Source organism: Palaemon carinicauda, chromosome 18, assembly GCF_036898095.1.
Source record: "Palaemon carinicauda isolate YSFRI2023 chromosome 18, ASM3689809v2, whole genome shotgun sequence".
Lineage (NCBI taxonomy): Eukaryota > Metazoa > Arthropoda > Malacostraca > Decapoda > Palaemonidae > Palaemon > Palaemon carinicauda.
Window position 1 is genome coordinate 109,073,955 of NC_090742.1, and position 20,253 is coordinate 109,094,207.

Genomic DNA, 20,253 nt, shown 5'->3' on the forward strand with positions numbered 1-20,253 from the left:
TCTGAATGCTGACCACACACTAACGTTCACGACACAAAAAGGTAAAATTTTGGAATACCCAAAAAATCTAGGTAACAGGTCAAGAGAACGGAGCACTGGGCACCATCCCGTGATTTATACTGGGAAAGGGGACCCAGCTAAAAACATAATTGCATTATTTTATTCAAAGGTAAGCCGTTTTCAGGTTAAAGTACAAAAGAAAACAATGATATTAAGAAAAAAAAGACAAAATTAGTGGCTGAGAAGAGGACACAATGGTGTAAGCCACTGGAATGAAATGCTGTCTTCATAAAACAAGAAAAATATTTATTTGGTGATAAGGAAAAAATTTATATCATTCCTGAGAGAAAAAATACATAGATATAGGATGAAAAGTCAGATCTTCAAAAAACATTAGCAGAGACATAGATATATCCAGGAAGAGCATCATAGGAATCAACCCTCTAAATGTTATCAAGACAAAAAAAAAAAAAAAAAAAAAAAATATTTAAATAACCCCCCCCAAAAACAACAAGAACTATTCACATGCTGGACACACTTATGGGTTCCAGATATAAGTACAGTATATACAAAGTCCCACTTAGCCGTGTATTCGGTTTGGGATACATTCAAATACAAGTAGGTTGCCTCAAGATCAAAGGGATTATAAAACAAGGATGCAATTTATGTGGCAAAACTAGAATCTCCAAGCAAACCTCCCCCCAGATGCTGAAGCCTTCATGAGGATGGGGGGCTTAGGGATCAGCAGCTGGGCTCCGATGTTCGGTGGGAATTGCTTTCCCACTGGTCCTTGGTGCCAAGCTGTCGATCCAACTAAATTAGTCAGCACTTTCTCTTTTCCTTTTGTTTATTTCATTTTCTCTCCCATCTCCAACTCTTGGGCATGAACTTGATGGTGACTTTGGCTTGTGTTTGATTATGGTTTGGCTGCCTCTTTAGATTTAGTGCTGGTAGGATGGATGGCATGTCATCTCAAATGTACTCGAGTACCCGACGTGCCCGAGCGAGGGGAAAGTTTTATTTCAAACCTTTCCCTCAGTGCTGGGTCTCATGTTGACGGCCATCATGACGCCTTAAGTGCTGAGGGCGGGGTGTATATTTGGATATTGCCCCTAGGGTGGCCCTAATTTGAGGGATGACCCCGTCCTCTAAGTGTGGCTCCTTGGTGGGTGGGGGTAATATCCAGATGAAATGAGTCTTCTCATCATTATGGCGACCCCACCAAAACCCGTTGACGACCAATCCGCTTCCTCTCCGATTTTGGCAATAAATAATTCTAAGAGCTCCATTGTTACTATGGAACCATATGAGGAACTTATAAAAACAGTAATCCTGTTAGTTAAGCCAGTGCCTTTGGACTGGAGTTTTTATGATATTTACAGGGAGTTTTCAAAATTTGAACTAATAAAAGAAATACCAAAACAGACGGACAAGCAGTAATGCTTCTTAATCTTAGGCTTGATCCTGATGGAATAATAAAACAAATAAAACCTCACTACAACTTCAGCTATGCAAAAGGGGTTATCTTTAATAAAGATATATATGAGCTGGATGAGGGCGAGATTTTGGAAATGTGTCCAGATGTGATTTGGGAGGTATTTAAAGTGCCCCATTCATCAATGATTATTTTAAATTTTGTGAATTCTTATTTGCTTCCAGACATTGTTTTTGACTGTGAAATTGTTAGATTTCATCCATATAGACAGAGAGTGCTTCAGTGTTTTAATTGTTTTGGTTTTGGGCACTCCTCCCGTATTTGTACTAGGAATAAGATCTGTGGATTGTGTGCCCAACCTGAGCATGGGGAGTGTTCAACACCTGTAGTGTATGTGAACTGTAAGGGTGACCATCGGGCCAGTGGTAAAGAATGCCCTGTATTGAAGAAAGAGCAAGAGGCATTGCTAAAATCTATTACAGAACACATCAGTGTTGGACATGCAAAGAAGCTATTAGTGAAAAAATCTTAAACAGATGCAGTGAAGAGTTCTGTTGACTTCTCTAGTCGGGCTCCTCGGGCCCCCCTTGGTGGGGATCCCCTGGCACCCTCTGGTGGGACTCCTCTGGCCCCTTCTGGTGGGGCTTCTCCTTCCCTACTGGTGGGGCTCCATCGCCCCACTCTGGTGGGGCTCCTCTTGCCCCCTCTGGTGGGGCTCTTCCTGCCCCTTCTGATGGTGCTTCTCCTGCCCCGTCTGGTGGGGCTTCTCCTGCCCCCTCTGGTGGGACTTCTTCTGCCCCCTCTGGTGGGGCCTCTTCTGCTCCCCTCTGGTGGGGCTTCTTCTTCCCCCTCCATTGGGGCTTCTTCCTCCCCCTCCGTTGGGGCTCACAAACCCCCTTCTAGTGAGGCTCTCATAGCCCCTACATTTGTGACTGGATTGATTAAAGATCTTGATGAGTTCTTAATGCCAGATATTGAGAACTCTTCATACCAAATTGTACCGTTACCTGTCTTAATAGTTCATCGATCCAATGACGGTGAGGAAATGGAGGCACAATCTGTTAGACAAAAGAGGCCCCTTCCTCCTCCTTCACCTTCATGTTCTCAGGATCGGAATAGAAGTACTAAAAATAAAACTGAAGGGGCAATTGAAAGCCCAGCAACCAAAAAAAATTTTGCACTATCTAGATCAATAAGTATTGAAAGTATGGCTGGCAAGCCATCGCTCTCTAGGTCTCAGATTCCCAAATTAGAACAAAAAAAATCGTTTAAGAAATCCAAATAATGTCTCATGCAGTGGAACATCCGTGGATTTAATTCAAATAGAGAGCAAGTTCGGGTTCTGTTTAAAGAACATATATTTGCAATTTGTATACAGGAGACTAAATTGGGAGATCTTACTCCCAGTTTAGGTTATAATTTTTCATTTTATAGGTCTCCACCCCTAATAGGTGCTCGTGCTCAGGGAGGCACAGGCATAATAATTCGCAAGTCTCTTAATCACAGAGTTGTTCACCTGAATTATGTGTTGCAGGCTTGTGCAATTCAAATCTGTACTGACAGATAGATCACTATTTGTTCACTTTACCTTGATCCAACATTAGAAAATAGACTTCAGGATGCACATGGTAACGATCGTCAGCTAGAATTAAATGACTTGCTGTTCTTAATAAACCAACTTCCTCAACCCTTCATATTGATGGGGGACTTTAATGCCAAGCACACCCTATGGGGAGAACAACGCTGTGGTCGATGGGGTTTGATAGTAGAACAACTGCTTGACATGAATGACATCACTTTAATGAATGATGGTTCCCTACAAGACATGATGTTTACCACAGTTCTGATTCAGCCATATACCTCATACACCAACTGTTCTCGGGGGGAATCCAGTGTCAGGTAGGCGGCGTCCGGTAAATTCCTACCAAGAAAAAAGCAAAAGTTAATGTCTTTGGCAGCTACCACCACATAGTTAAACAGCGGTAGCCTCCACCCAGAAGGACACTTCACCTCGGATTGGACTTAGCCTAGAATGCTAGTGTAGGAACCGGTCAACCCCTCTAACTGTTCTGCTGATAGTACCTGGTACTCTATGCCAAGTTGGCTCAGTACAGACTCACTCACAAGACAAACTTGTGCCCCTATATCAACAAGAGCACAAAATAAGGTCTCCTGTATCATTACTATACTTACTGCCGAGAGTTGAGACACGTGTACGACTGGACTGACGAGGTGCCTTTTCTATCACATACTGGATTACAGGACAATCCTCCGGTCCTTCCTGATCATCAGTGACCAAGCCCTCAGCGTCAGGCACACGAGATTTTACCTTCCCCTTATGGCCCAGAATCACGTCAGTTGGAGGGACGTAATTGCGGAGCTCGATCAGAGGGTTAAAATGCACTCCAGACAGACACTGAAGATGCACACACTGAGGCTCAGTCACGGATGGATCGCGATAGACTATGGGACAAGTGGGACCCCAATGGACCCAGATTTCCAGGTTCAATAGCTTACATGCTGCCAAGAGTAACTCCAGAGCTGGGACTTTACTTGGAAAACGCATTGCCTTGATCCTGTTCCTGCTGGTATTGTCCAGTTTGAGGCCTAGTCAACCGGCGTCTTTCAGAAACTGCTGAACTAAGGCATCCCGGAGGTTGGCTCCCTTCAGCTGAGAGTCGGGTGCGACACCTGACCCTTCTGTCCAGCAGTTCACGACTAGCTCCAAGGATTATATGAGAGAATCTGGACCCCCACGAACCTCCTTATACAAGGCCTGTCCAGTAGGCAACTTGGGAGTGCTGGGTTCAGTAGCAAACAGACAGTCAGTTAATGCGGGCCAGCGGGATAACCAGTCAGCTGCAGCATTCTGATCACCTGGACAGTAATTAATAATAAAGTTAAATTCAGACAGGTCCTCCAGTGTCCGTGCTAGACGACTGTCCACCATCTTCGTGTCGTGAAGGTACATCAGGGGACGATGATCAGAATGAATCACGAAGAACTGACCATTTAGAAAGGCCCTGAAGGCTTTCACTCCCCATCGCAGAGCAGCCAACTCACGCTCAATGGTAGAGTAACGGGTCTCGCAGTCAAGGAAAGTCATGAAGTCATATGCTATCACCCAACGCTCCCCTGGATGCTCCAAGGACTCCTGGCACAGACAAGCACCAGCACCCTCACCCGAAGCATCAACAAACAACTCCTAGGGTTTAGCTTCAGCGGAGTAGTCAGAGTATGACAACATAATGTCTTCCTTGATCAGTTCCTTCAAGCTCACAAAGGCACTGTCCATATCTGCAGTCCATTTCAGTTATCTAATCCCTTGCGATTTACGTCCTCCAGTCTTCGCAGATAACGGTTCGGCTATCTGTGAGCACATGGGGATAAACTTCCGTTGGAAGTTTACCAGTCCCAGGAATCTCTGTAGCTCACGCACAGTGGTCTGTTTAGGGAAGTCTTCCACTTTTTGGATATATTCTGGTAGCTTACGCATACCAGAACGTCCAACCAGATGACCAAGATACTGGACCTTGGCTTGAACCCAAGAACACTTCCCGAGTTTTATGTTAAGTCTGTGCTTCTGGAGAGTAGCCAAAACTCGTTCTACCAGTTTCAGGTGTTCTTCGAAAGAAGACCCAAGTATCAAGATGTCATTAATGTAGACAACCACCTTGGCTTTCGGGAACTCTTGGAGAATACTCTGCATTTCTCTCTGGGACACTGCAGGTGCATTTTTCAGTCCAAACAATAAGTGTCTGAACTGCCAGTGTCCAAAAGCGGTAGAGAAAACCGTGTATTCCTTACTGTCTTCTGCCAACGGTAATTGGTAGTATCCATGAACCAGGTCAAGGGTTGTAAGGTATTTGACTCCTTGAAGTCCAAATATGGAATCTGCCATGTTAGGCATCGGAAACTTATCAGAGACAGTCACCTTATTCAGTCTATGGTAGTCCACACACAACTGTATACTATTGTCCTTTTTTCAGACTGGAACAATGGGTATAGACCAAGGAGATGTTCGGTTCAATAATATCCAGTTCATGCAACTCCTTGCACTTTTCCTCGATGGCGTCAGCGACGGGTTTGGCAAAACGTTGAACCCTCTGATAAATGGGTGTCTTGTTATACAGGTGGATGCGTATTGGTGTGCTTGAGCACTCTCCCACATCATCGTCACCAGTACTGATGACCGGAAGATGATGTCGAAGCATTTGACAAAACTGGTCCTATTGAGAAAAGAGCAGTTCGTCTGAGATAGACAGATTGTCTATCTCTTCCAATATGCTTGGTTCAGGAGTCAGGTCACACTCCTGTGCTATCAGGCAGGATAGAGGAGCATCCACCATTGCCATGGTGAAAACCTTCCCCAAAAGATCGTGCTTTTTGATCTAGGTAGTTTCTTCAGATGAACATTTGATTAGAACTGAGGCTTTTCCATCTTTCAGTTCTAGGATGGCAGAGATTGCTGTAGCTTTCCTTGACAGACCGGGCTTATGATGTCGCCATCATTATACATCTCCGGCCAACAGTTGGTCGGACAAGCAGGGCACCTAAAAGATGTGTCAAGTCCCTTAGGAAAGTCTACAGTAACCAGAACAAGTACTGGCTCAATACTGGCAATCCTGATTGAATCGGCTGCGTGGACTTCAAGTCCGTAAAGCACTTGTTGACAACAGGCTCCCCGTATTTGGACATAATACTCCCAAAGAGGCTCTTGAGGAGTACTGCCAACGCTCGGCCGATTTTGGGCTCCTTCAACTATCACCCCATTTCCTCTCACGAACTGGTAACCAAGCACTATGTGCTCAGCCATAGTCCCTGAAGGCACTACGGGGAACACACTCAGGGTGGATGTCATTCCATGCAGTATAGGGGTCAACAGTACAGTACCTAAGGCCTTAGGTCCTGTTTGCCCTAAACCCTTCAGACCAATGGTGTTTGGTACCATCTGCAGCTGGTAATTCTGTAACTACTCCTGATGACGGGAGGTTGACCTCGGCTTCGGAGTCAATGAGAGCATCAACCGCTCCCGATGGAAAACCAGACATGGTCACTGGGACAACCATGAGTGGTACAGGAGCCAACTGCGCCAGGTTAACCCTACAAAGGGTTTTCAATACATCCTCAGTTCCTGCATCCGCCCTGGAGGAGTCAGTTGGAGAAGCTCTGGGCAGTGTTGAGGACAGGTTATCACTGGCCAATTCTGAAAGAGCCATTGCAGATGCAATGATTTTTTCATGTAGAGGGGTAACCTTGGAAATCAAGATTTCCGAGGCTGCCACTGGAATACTAGGCGCACGCACCCTAGCACTCACATGCTCCTTCGATGTAGCCCCATCTACATCGAAGGCCTGGTGTTTAAAGCCCTATGATACTCCTCAGTTCTTGACTTCCTGGGCTTTGCTCTCTTGCTCTTGCTCTTCTCCATAATCTGAGAAGTTGCTCTTCTCCACAATCCGAGAAGAAGCACTGGACTTGCTCCCACTTCGGCTCTCCCGGCTACTGGTTGATCCAGAATAGAACGACGGGGTCGGAGTAGCACTCACCGGTACTGTTCTCCACCTTGAAGGAGTCTGGACAGAAATGGTCTCTCTCCCAGGGCTGCAGGCATTAGCTGTCTTCTGAACTGGTGATCTACTTATAGGCGGCGACTGTCATCCACACTGCGCGACATGATGGTTAGACGAACCACAGCGTAGGCACAGGTTGAGGCGTCTGGACACTCGTCCATAAGGTGCCCTGACTTCTTGTACCATGCACAGCACCTTCTCTGGAATTGAGGAGACGTATCTGGGGTGCGCGAGGGTGCCAGGCGCACTTCCACAGGTGCAAGGAGGAGTGCGTGAATTCATTCTGTCAGGTCCAGGCGAACAAATGGGGCAGCCATGGCAACCCTGTCAACATACGAGCCTTGCCATGACTGTCCCTCACGACTGATGGCCAAATCCTCTGCCTTCTGGCTTCGCTGACGGGATGCCTCGTCGAGAACACTCAAGAGGTGAAGAACATCCGGCTAAGTGTCCTAACGGCCAGCAGAGACATTGATGGTTCACAGATTCTGTTCCAGCCAACTCGCAGCTCTGCTCGGAACAGTTCTGAGGAGCTTTCGCCTTGGGTCTCTCCTGTCCAAACTATGGTGAGGATAGGCCGACCTATACAGGGAGGCCAACCGCATGGCATAAATCTTCAGCAGTTCGCCCTCGCCACAGGTGACATCACGCCTCACTCGGGCTTCTTGGCACCAGTCGAGGAGGCGTTCCTTCATGGCGTGGTATGAGACCTCGGGACCCCTTATTGCCGAGAACGCCGCCTTGATTTCCCCCTTTAAGAAACTTCCTAGCTCAACGGTCCATGGTCCAGAGGTTCCTGCAGTATATTTACTGCCGCATTAGGCCTCAAAATCCCTCAGGAATCGGGTAAAACTCTGGCCAGTTTCTAGCGGGAAGATTCCAGGCTTGGGGTTCTTCTTGGAGTCGAGGACATTGAGCAGACCAGACAGACTGTGTTCTGTCTAGAGGGACTGGAACTGGTTAGTGGAGACAGTGTCGTCTGAGCTGACACTGGGATAGGAGCTGGAAGTGTCACCAGCAGTCTCGCTACCAGAATCTTCGTTGGTTGACTCCTGGGACATAGTCAAAGTTTCAGGTAATGCTGGTCTGACCATTTCCTTGGCCTGGCGTCTCCACTTTTGAATGGCCCCTGTCTGGGCAAGAACTTCCTCAGCTGTAGCTGCTGGATCCTTTTCTGGCCTACTGTCTTCGGCCGGGTTGTCCAGGAACTGCTCCCCTAGTCTACTGGCAGCAGTCTCTAGCGGACTAACATGGTTAGTTGCCAGAACCAATTAATTTCGTGTTTTGAGGCATCACTGTATTTCATTGTTCTTGGCCGTGAAAAATTGAAACCACGCAGCAAGAACCCGCGATTAATGAGGGCTGACTGTACAGTATGTATGAATGAACAATGCTACTATGTATGCATATCATATGTAGTAGCTCTCTCTCTCTCTCTCTCTCTCTCTCTCTCTCTCTCTCTCTCTCTCTCTCTCTCTCTCTCTCTCTCAATACCACTGCATTTAACTTTGGACTTCTTTCTGCTATATTGGTAGTGTGCATGTGTGTAAGAGAGGTGCTTTAGTTACTAACACCCAAAATATATAAGTATACGTATGTACACGTTCCTATTAATAGCAAGGAATCTTCCTTTATTACAATAAAATACCCTAGCTGAAAAAGACGACAGTATAGAAAAAAAAGGTAGGTTATTTATTGACGTATCATCAAGGAATCTTGCTTGTATTATAGTATAATAGTTAGAAAATTTGAGGGTGTAAGAAAAAACCCAGGTAGGTTATTCATTGTATGTACTGTGCTCTATTGTACAATAAATTGGCTATGGTTCAAAATATGAGCGAGTGAAGAAAACGTTTTGTTTGTGCATGATGAAAAATGTACTTTTTATAGTAGGGGTAACATTAATAAAGTACATATGGGACAGTACTGTATAATTCATATATGTACAGCATTGTATTGTACGTATTGCGTTATGGTAGTTTGGTAATTGATGTTCATGAGCCACATTCAGTATATTTTTCTAGAAAATGTGTTAAAACTATTCTTAAAAGCTTCTAAATTGTTTATAATCATATTTCTTGATGTTCTTACATGATTTTATATCAGTATAGTAAGTTATAAGCATTTTTAAATGGCTTTTTAAATATTCGCAAATTTAATCTATTTGTTGGAGCTCTAGTCCCTAATCCCTGCGAATTTGGGGTAACTGTAATTGGCAACAAGATTGGATAGTTTAGATGGAAATAAGAAGAGAGAAATAACAAGTGTTATATCTCCTTGGAGGCGTAACATGATGCCCCGAAAGCTAGAGATTACTATTTTTCGTCTTCGCATTGGTCACACGCTGTTGACAAATGAGTATTTTATGACTTGCCAACATCAGCCATATTGCGATAACTGCTTGGTACCCTTAAGAGTGAGGCATTTTTTGACTGAATGTCCCACTTTTGGCACCTTGAGAAATACAGTAGATATCTGCTCGAGGCTCGAAGTTTGGATGGCAGATTCATCCTTGTCAAGATTCTTGGACAGGATGAGTTGTATTATGCTAGTGGTATTTTTTTTATTAATTTTGAAAACATCTTCTGAGAGCTATTTAATTTTTAAAAGGACATCACTTTTATGATTTCAAATTGAATTTCCTTTTATTTATTTATAACAAATGATATCAGCATCTATAACCGTCAGGGTCAGGATACCAGAAAACGGAAAATCAGTCAGTCAATTATTAATATAGGTACAGTATCTGGTTTTTATAATATGATTGGAGTTACAAGTACTTTTTGTTCAGTATGGGAATAGTAAACTTATGCCACTTCATAATTCTAACATCTGACCTGTATCGTAAATTACCCAATTAACAACATAGGGCATGATATTACTATATATAAATGAATAAAATTTCTTGTTTTCAACAAATTCTCATATATTTCATTACAGTATTATTATTATTTTGCTATTAACTGTAATATTTATTATTATTATTATTTTGTTATTAACAGTAATATTTATTATTATATGTTTTTATTGCTATATTTTGCATTGAACATCCAATACCTTAGTTTTTTAGAATTATTTCCAATCTTTTATTTTCGTCTTATGGGCAGTGAGATGGCCCCATTAAAACAATGTTATTTTGGGGTTACTTCAAATTCCTACTACTTTTTTATTTCTTGATCTTTTTTTCATGTTGAAACTATTTGAAAGAGAATTTTACTCACTGAAAGTTGTATGTTAGAAATTTAAGTTTTGTTTTATATACCGTATATTCTATCATTGTATAGAAGCCTCTTTCGAAGGCGACACTTTCTCATGTGATTTTTTATTTTCCAAAAGTGAATGAATTGAGTTTAGGCTATACAATACATAATCTATTCATGTTTGAATGACAAGAACGAATAGATATTAAAAAAAGGTTGTAACATTTTTTTTGCTGAAAATTTCCTGCTTTATCAAATTGGGCTTCAAAGTTTTGATTTTTTTTTTTGTAGAGATTCGGTGAATATTCTATTGTATTATTATTATTATTATTACTAGCTAGGGTACAACCCTAGTGTGAAAAGCAGGATGCTATAAGCCCAAATGGCCCCAATTGAGAAAAATAGCCCGGTGAGGAAAGTCAACAAAGAAATAAACTATAAGTAAAAAACAATTAACATAGAATATTTTAAAAACAGTAACATCAAATTAGATATTTCATATATGAAATATAAAAACTTGAAAAAACAAGAGGGAGATAAATAAGGTAGAATAGTGTGCATGGGTGTACCTTTAAGCAAGAGAACTCTACTTCAAGTCAGTGGAAGACCATGGTTTAGAGACTATAGCACTACCCAAGACAAGAGAACACTGGTTTGATTTTGGAGTGTCCTTCTCCTAGAAGAGCTGGTTACCATTGCTAGAAGAGTCTCTTCTACCCTTACCAAGATGAAAGTCGTCACTGAACAATTACAGCGCTGTAGTTAACCTCTTGAGTGAAGAATTGCTTGGTAATCTGATAGTTGTCAGATGTATGAGGACAGAGGAGAATATGGAAAGAATATTTGGTGCATGTGTAGGCAAAGTCAGAGAGAGGGATCCAGTGTAGTACTATCTGGCCAGTCAAAGGACCCAATTACACTCTAGCTTTATTATCCTAACGGGTAGCTGGTGCCCTGGCCAACCTACTACTTGCTGTATGTAAATATGGGCTTTTAGCAGTAATTTTCATCACTGGAAATTGTAAAGACATAATCATCATATTTCAGGGTTATTTACTTAACAGTGGTTAGCTTCTTCCCTTAAGTCCAGAAATATATACACGACATATACTGAATGCCCATACGAGTAAGATGCGTCTAGCACAATAAATGTTTGACTGTAGATTTTATTGGCAAATTTTACACTTGAGGTATATTTAGTTATCGTCTCTGACATGTTTTGTATCTCTCAGCATAACCATGACATATGAATTATAAATATTTAAACATGCAGACAAAGAAATATTATGAATATAACTTTGGGAGACATGCAGCCAGTATTTATTTATGATACCATCGAGAAAGTAAGAAAACTGATATTCTCTTCTTGAGGAAAATATAGAAAATGATGGTGATTCTGTACTGTAGTGAATATGGGATACTAACATCTTTCCTTCAAATTCTATAAGAAAAGAGTAAATAAATAGTACCCTGGTTAGAAAATAGTTAAATAAGGGACCTGACATGCTTGCATGAATATAAAAACAAAATATTTTGACAAACTAATGGTTTTCAATGAAAAAATATTTGAAACATAAAATATAATTGTTCTCCAAGTCAAAAATGCAATAAATCTTAATTCAAAAAATTCCAAGCAAATGCATTTCCTATTAAATTTTGAAGCAGTTGTGAAATTGCATATTTTCATCTGAATCATCCTTTGACAAAGTTTTAAAATACATGTGTTTAAAATTTCAGGTTGCAAATTCATAGTAATGTCCTTTTTTTGTGCATACTTCTTCTATAACTACCGTAGCAGTTTTTGATGTAGTGTTATACTGTATATGATACCAAGTGTCCAAGTGTATGATTTTCAGATTCTTTTATATAATATGCCAATCAGCACAGCTTATCAGCTGCCATAAGACCCAAATTAGTTATTATTGTTGGAGTTTTAATATTACCACTATTTCCTTAAATATGGTTTCATAAGGAATAGTAAATTTTAATTTATTATTTTGTTTTCAGGTAATTCAGATGTTTAAAGGCTGTAAACTAGAAGACATGCCACCCCATATTTATTCTGCCGCCCAAGCCTCCTACCGTGATCTATCAGCTACACGTAGAGACCAAAGTATTGTTTTTCTTGGACGATCTGGTGCTGGCAAGACAACTAATTTCAGACATGTTTTGCACTATCTGGCACTGGCTGCTGGAGCAACTAATAAAATATTGACAGGTAAATATATATTTGAATATGATCTGGTTGAAGCAAAAAAGTAAATAGATAATTTTAGTAGTAAAGTAAGAGCTCAAAGTGTGCCGATGAATGTAATTTAGGGTAACTGTGTTTGAAGCAGAGGAGAAATATACATATTGGAAGATGGATCATAAATGGATGGGATAAAGATACTGGAGAAAAAGTATACAAAATTTGGGCCACAAAATGATCATGAAGTGTATTTGGTTAGAAGAGTCCTGGAAGATTGAATAAAAAAAATGTAGCATTTGTATGGGACAGTCAGTAAAAAAAACAATATGGCTTTTAAATGACAAGGTTTATACTGCAGTATTTTTTGTTTTACATATTTTATTCTGGGATTCATTTTCTCCTAAACCTTTCTTCTATTACTTTACTGTAAAACATATTATTCTCTCCAAAGATTTTGCACACCTTCGACCATTTACTTTTATAACTCCCTTCCTTTTTACTCTCAATTTCCTTATAAGATGTTTTACAGAAAAGTAAATACAGAAGAAAGGTTTAGTAGAAAATGGATCCTAGAATAAAATGTGTAAAACAAAATATACTTTGATATGTATTCCATGATCAATAAGAACAGTATTTTGAATATTAGTTGAAAGTGAAGGAAGGAAGAAAGGGTGTACTGAATGGTGCAGTAGTAGAAGGTGAAGGTTTTAATACTGAGAACACTTCATATGGTCATTGTTGAGGAAATGAGTGTACCGTAAATGAAGTTGAGGAATGGGAAGGGACTGGGAGTCAATTTGATTACAAGTGAGATTCTGTTGTATACTAGTGATAATGGGTAACCAGCTACTGTACGGTATTTCTAAATGAGATAAAGGATTGAAAGGAATGAAGTGATGGAAGTGACTAAGAATAAGAGGACACAACATTTTTAAATATGCTAAGGGATACTTAAAGTATATATAAAGTAGCCCATAAAATATTGTGCATTTGCAATTATTGCTTTATTTTGGAATTTCATGAAATAGAATAAATGTGTATGCATAAAATTTGCAATATTATCAACTACTTTAGCAAGAACAAAACTAAAATCCAGTTTGGTAGACTGGAAACACAGTGCTGTTTACATGTGTTCACTATTTGATAAAAGTGTGTAATAGGCACACTTCATCTTCAAAAATTAATAGATAAACTTAACCCCATTCAAAATTATGATAAGGAAGTAAATCAAGATCAAAGAAAGCTTTAGGCTACTGTGTCTAAGGAACTAAAACCTCATAAAAACACTAATGTTAGTGCTGTTAAACAGAAACCCAACTGTGGAAAAATCAGCAGAAATAACGCTGTGCTATTGGTAATCTGTCTCCATTTCTTTATTGTTGAATCCATACATAATACAATGGAATATTAATGATCTTAAAACTGGTTTACATCTATAGGGAAAATTCAAAGACTTTTGAAAAAGTATACAGTATAACCCTCTTGCAATATGCTTACAACATAGAAATACTATTCCTTCTATAGGAAGTTACTCTCCAGCATCTCGCTCAGTCCCTTCAGCTAATGCATAAGTTTAACCTACTATGCTAAGATATTTAATACATCAGAACTTCAATTACCTGGAGTTAAAGTATGTTTGAATAATAAGTCCTTTACTATTTATAATATATTTAATCAACCATCTTGCAATTACAGGATATAAATATATAATGTAGTATCCTTAAGAGAACATCTTTATGGTTCTGATAGAACTATACAATTTAATGATTTTAAATTTGGATGTTTTTTGGTCCAAAGTGAATCTCCAAGAAGTGAGTGGCCTTTAGGTAGAACTGCTGACCATCGACCTGATTCAGAAGGATTTGTACGTTCTGTAGATGTGTACTACAAAGGTTTTGTTGGTACACGAACAGTTGAAAAGTTAGTACAGTACCTTTAGAGGTTAGTGAATCAATGGATGGTGAACTTATAAGCACTCTTGATGATGATTTGAATATTAATGTTCTGATTTCTGAAAAGCTTCATCCCCCCTGATCAGATAATTGAAACACGTCCTCAATGTGCAAGGCAAGACAGCTCATAAAACAAGGAGCTCTAATAGATAACTTTAGTTCTTATGTCAGAAATCCCTTTTTTTTAGCTTATATTTTTACCTTGGCCTGAGAATGTCATAACATGACACAGTTAATTTGCAGAATCATTAAAAGAAAAGTGTTAATTTATATATCATTAATTTTACAATTGTGAGTTACTGATTGATGATTACTAATTATTTGTTCCGACACTAAATACAAACCCTTTCGCTCTTTATTAGGGAATATAATTTCAGCAAAGCTGGAAAACTAGGTAGGACTTTTAGCAAGGTGTAACTAGCAGGGTGGGTAGGGGGATAGTACCAGCTACCCTACTCACACACACCTGTGTTCTTTCGTCACTTTTACTTTTACTTGATGGAAAGTGGACATTGGTCTCTCCTTCGCCCAACATTTTTTCACTTGCCTTTGACTAATTTGTTCTTTTAGATTTTGTTTATAGTTTATCACAGGTGTTAGTGTTCCTGTTTTGAAGACGACATATATATACAGTACATATATATTTTTGGGCTCAGCCATGTCGTCCTGATGGAAGGTTCCTTTAGGCAGCTTTCTAAGGGATATTTGGCTACAGTGATACTCGCAGAGAATTGACCACAGGTCTCCAGAATTCTAACTCCTGGCACGAGTATCCTTAAAATAGGTCTTGAGGATATTGCATATCAGGGGACGTATTTCTTGATACGACACATGGCAATCTTCACCCCGAATAGAGTTTTCGCTCTGAGGGGGAAGCGTGGCGAAAATGAAGGGGAGCCGTCATCAAGGTTACCTGATGGATCCCCTTCCTGTACTACTACGGCATAAATATTTCTTATTGCAATTAAGCATGGATACTCACAGATAGAGTCGTTTCGGGTGGGGATTTGTTACATGTATGTATACTCCTTTTTTAGAAAGGAGGGTGGGTCCATCAGGACGACATGGCCATATCACCCAAAAATAGAATTTTCGCTTTGCTCAAAATCCATTTTTTGGGCTCAGCCATGTCGTCCTGATGGAAGTTTACCAGAGAATTACTTGAAAGTACTATATCTGTGGGTTTGTATAAGTGCCTTTACCTTGACTCCGATTCTTATATGGTCACCCAGACCACATGAATATATGACACTACTACTGTTATTTGTCATATTCACTAAGTTTGGAACTAACTTAGGGCTTCCTGCCCCTTGCAGGGAATATGTCAATACTGACTATAGAAGCGTCAAGATTATATTCATGAGAACAAAGTGGAATTTATCTATTACTAGTATGTTCACATATAGGAGTAAACTCAAGTATTTTAATTTTAGGAAAAAATAAAAGACTCTGGCTAGTTTTATTCGACTACTTGTGGGGCGAATAAGACGCAAAAACATTTTACGTATTTAGTTGTATAGACAAATGTAAATACAACAACGAATGTATTAAAATAGAATCCTTTTTTACATACACAACATTCTCAAAGTACATATATATTTATCACCTGTAAGGGAAGAAATATATATTAGTATGCCCCTCAAAAAATGCAAAATTATTAGGATAATTTCACTTAGATGTTGGATATGTTTAAACGCTGCGTACGAATGTACACACGGCACTGGTGTTATTGGTTAGATTATACACCTATTAAGAACAGTCCAAGGGTCACCATAGTGATCTTCAATAAAAGGTATTACACTCAGAGGTGCTAACACCTTTTCACCCTTTTCACTGTCAAGTCCCAAACAGTTCACTTTTCATCGCAGCACAAGACGACAGGTTTTATAACACTACCTGCCGCCACCACAAAGTGTTTTATTTCATGCACTTGCTTCGCAAAAGGTTTATAAAAGACTCTAGAGGATTTCCAACCTGTATATGAGCGGAGTCAATCAAAGTCCATATGTTGAAAGAAGCTCAGTGAGGAAGCAATTTTTCTCGGATCATGACCTGCGGGTGTACTGTCAGGATCCGCTCTGTGAATAAAGTAGGTGAGCTTTGCCCTCAGTTGTTTTAGGGATAAGTTTGATCCTGAGGTTTCGCCTATGAAGAGCTGTCTTCCTTGAAGTCTGAAGTTCTTCGAAGATAGACCTTTAGACACACTACAGGACATAGAGACACATCTTCCTTCAGAGGGCAGATTCTCCAAGGACCCCACCTTTTGGAGGGTAGCTCGTTTTTGACGAGAAATGTAGGATCAGGAAAAAGATTCAGTTCTCCCTCTTCAGTGAACTGAATATGGCCCTCGTATCTTGATAGGGCCACTATTTCACCAACTCTAGCCCTTAAGGCTATATCGAACAAGAATATCACTTTCTGTGTTAGATCGTTTAGGGAGCAATCTTCATTGTTCGAGTTTGAAGCGTAGTGAAAGACTTTGTCCAAAGACCAGGAAATGGGCTTTGGAGGGGCTGCTGGTTTAAGTCTAGCGCATGCTTTCGGAATCTTGTTGAAGATTTCGTTCGACAGGTCCACCTGGAAGGCGTATAGGAGAGGTCTAGTCAAAGCTGATTTACACGTAGTTATCGTGGTGGAAACCCAAGCCTTGCCTGTGAAGGTGGATGAAGAAGGACAGGCAGAACATTAGGTGATTGGCATACTAGTGATCATGCACCAATCATTATAAACACCAACATTGGTCCACCTTTACAGAGATCACCTCAGTGGAATCTTGATAAGGCGGACTGGGATAGATTAAGTGAAATTGAAGGAAATGCAGAACAATTTGAAAGTGTTGATGATGCCATAGACTTACTTGATGGAACTCTTCACACAGCAGGAGTCAATTCCATTCCCAAAACAACAGGGATATTTAGACGACGACCAGTCCCCTGGTGGTCATCAGAACTAAGTGCCCTGCACAGAAACACAAGAAAGTCTTCAACTCGATTGCGCATGCGCCGTACTGAGGAGAATTTAGTCATATAACAGAAATGTAGAGCACAGTTACGTCGTGCCCTGAAAGAAGCTAGGCGCCAGTCTTTGATGTAATTTGTTTCCTCCATTAACAGTAGAACACCAACATCATCTGTGTGGAGGAAAGTAAAAAAAGATAGCAGGCAAATTCACCCCAAACCCACCACCAGTGTTAAAGGTAAATGGCCAGTATATGACTGAAGCAACCGAAGTTAGCAATGCCCTGGCTGACCATTTTTCAAATGTATCGTGCAAGTGTGAAGCAGCTCCTGGTCACCAGTATAGGAGCAATGAAGAAAAGAAAGTTTTAAACTTTGCAACAAGAAAGCAAGTGTCATACAATTCTCCTTTTACTGAAAGATAATTTGATTCTGCCCTTGCTACGTATAACGATACAGCCCCTGGCCCTGATGGAATTCCATATGCAATGATTAAACACATATGTTTTAATACAAAGTTATTTATTTTAAGCATTTTTAATAGAATATGGCATGATAATAGTTATCCAAGTGTTTTGGGAACTAGCCATTATTTTAGCCTTTTTAAAACCCAATAAGGACAAGTTTTTAGCAGCAAATTATAGGCCAATTGCATTAACATCTTGTTTGTGCAAAATCATGGAGAAGATGGTCAATGTAAGACTGATGTGGTATCTTGAAAAGAAGGGTATTTTATCACCCATGCAATGTGGATTCAGAAAAATGCACTCTACAACTGATGTGCTGATACGACTTGAGTCCTCCATTTGTGAAGCGTTTGCTTCTAAACAGCACCATGTGACAGTCTTTTTTTTATCTTGAAAAGGCATATGATACCACATGGAGATACGGTATACTTAAAAGAATCCATGAGTTTGGATTAAGAGGAGAGCTACCACTATTTATTCAGTCATTTCTTTCACATTCCTAGTGAGAGTTGGGGAAGCTCTATCACAGAGTAAATGCCAGGAAGAAGGAGTTCCTCAGGGGAGTGTGCTGAGTGTAACCCTTTTTGCACTAGCAATTAATGGGATATCTTCAGTCATTCCCCGGGATGTTCTCGCAACATTATTTGTGGATGATCTCTCCATATCATTTGCTGGAGCTAGAATGGCAATGGTTGAGAGGAAAATACAACTCTCTATTGATAAAATTATCCAGTGGGCCGATATGAATGGATTTAAGTTCTAGACAAGTAAAACTACAATTGTCCATTTTTGTCGTATCCGGGGAGTACATCTAGACCCAGATATATACATCAAAGGTCAATGGATCCCATGTGCAAGTGAAGCTAAATTTTTAGGGTTGAAATTTGACTGTAGGCTTACATGGGTTTCTCACTTAAAAGCATTAAAAGCTAAATGTCTTGAAGCTATGAATCTTTTAAAAGTATTGTCCCATACATCATCGGGGGCAGACTGCAATACTATTTTAAAATTATACAAGGCCTTGGTTTTTTCCAAAATTAGTTATGGATGCAAAATATACTCCTCAGCCACACCAAGCCGGTTAAAAATATTAGATTCTATACTTCATGCTAGTATTAGATTGTCCACAGGAGCGTTTAGAACCTCACCTATCACAAGTCTCCTTGTTGATGCTGGGGAGTTGCCTCTGGACCTTTATTGAATGTCCTCTATTATTCGGTATTGGTTTAGATTGCAAAGACTCCCTAATTCTTTAGCCTTTCAGACTGCAAGCCTTGTAAGGCACTCAACATACTTTGAGTTGCACCCAAAATCTCCTCAACCTTTTGGGTTTCGGGTGAAACAATTATTAAACAATCTGGATATAATTAGAATTAAGGTGCTTCCATTCAAGGTACTGTATCATCAACGCCTCCATGGAAATTACCTGACGTATCTTTTTGTAAATACTTTATTGGAGTTAAGAAGAATATGACTGACTTAGAATCCAGGTCTCTTTTTATGGAACATGTTACAGAACATAGGGGATCAACTTTTATATATACTGATAGCTCCAAATCTGATGCTGGCATTGGATTTGGAGTACATAGTAATGATTTTAATTGTAGAGGTGCACTTCCTCTAACAGCTTCCATATTTACTGCCGAACTGTATGGCATACTAACCGCTATTGAGAAAATAGCTTTGGAAAAGGAGGGTAATTCTACAATTTTTAGTGATGCAAGGAGTGTTCTTCAAGCTTTAGAAGTTTTTAATTCTAATAACCCTCTAGTTTTAAAGATTTTAGAATGGCTTTATATTATTGGACGGAGAGGTATAACAGTTCGATTTTGTTGGGTTCCAGCACATGTAGGTGTGTCTGGAAATGAGAAGGCAGATTTACTGGCGAAGAATGCGGCATCCGAGTTGCTACCAAGGAGGTATCCCATTCCCTGTAATGATTTCCTACCTTACAACAAGAAATTTGTTTGTAATAAATGGCAACAGCACTGGGATAGTCAAGATGGCAATAAAATGAGGGAAGTAACAAATATCATATCACCTTGGAGGTATTATATGATGCCCCGAAAATGGGAGATGACTCTTTGTCATCTCCGTATTGGTCACACACAGTTGACACACAAGTTTCTGCTGAAGGGCCAACACCAACCGTATTGCGAGGACTGTTTAGTACCTTTAACAGTGAGGCATTTGTTGACCGAATGTCCTAATTTTACTAACTCAAGAAATAGATATCTGTTTGAGGCTCGAGGTGAGGATGGCAGGTTCATCCTTGCCAAGATTCTTGGACATGATGTGTCCTACTATGCGAGTGGAATTTTTAGATTTATTTCAGAAGCAGGTCTTTTGAAAACAATTTAACTATTATTATGAATTCTTAACTTTTATGGTTTTAATTGAATTCTCTTTTATTTTTCATATATAATAAATGCTATTGGCGTCAATGACCTTAGATGTCAGGATGCCAGAAAACTTTCA

The 20,253-nt window shown here is 40.0% G+C and overlaps 1 protein-coding gene across 1 annotated transcript in view; it reads left to right on the forward strand.

The window, feature by feature from the left end:
• LOC137657946 (uncharacterized) overlaps positions 1–20,253 on the forward strand; it is a 232,683-nt gene that overhangs the window by 181,310 nt on the left and 31,120 nt on the right. The window contains exon 4 of the mRNA XM_068392663.1: positions 12,216–12,426. Coding sequence (XP_068248764.1) covers positions 12,216–12,426 — 211 coding nt within the window. The remainder of the gene's footprint in view (positions 1–12,215; positions 12,427–20,253) is intronic.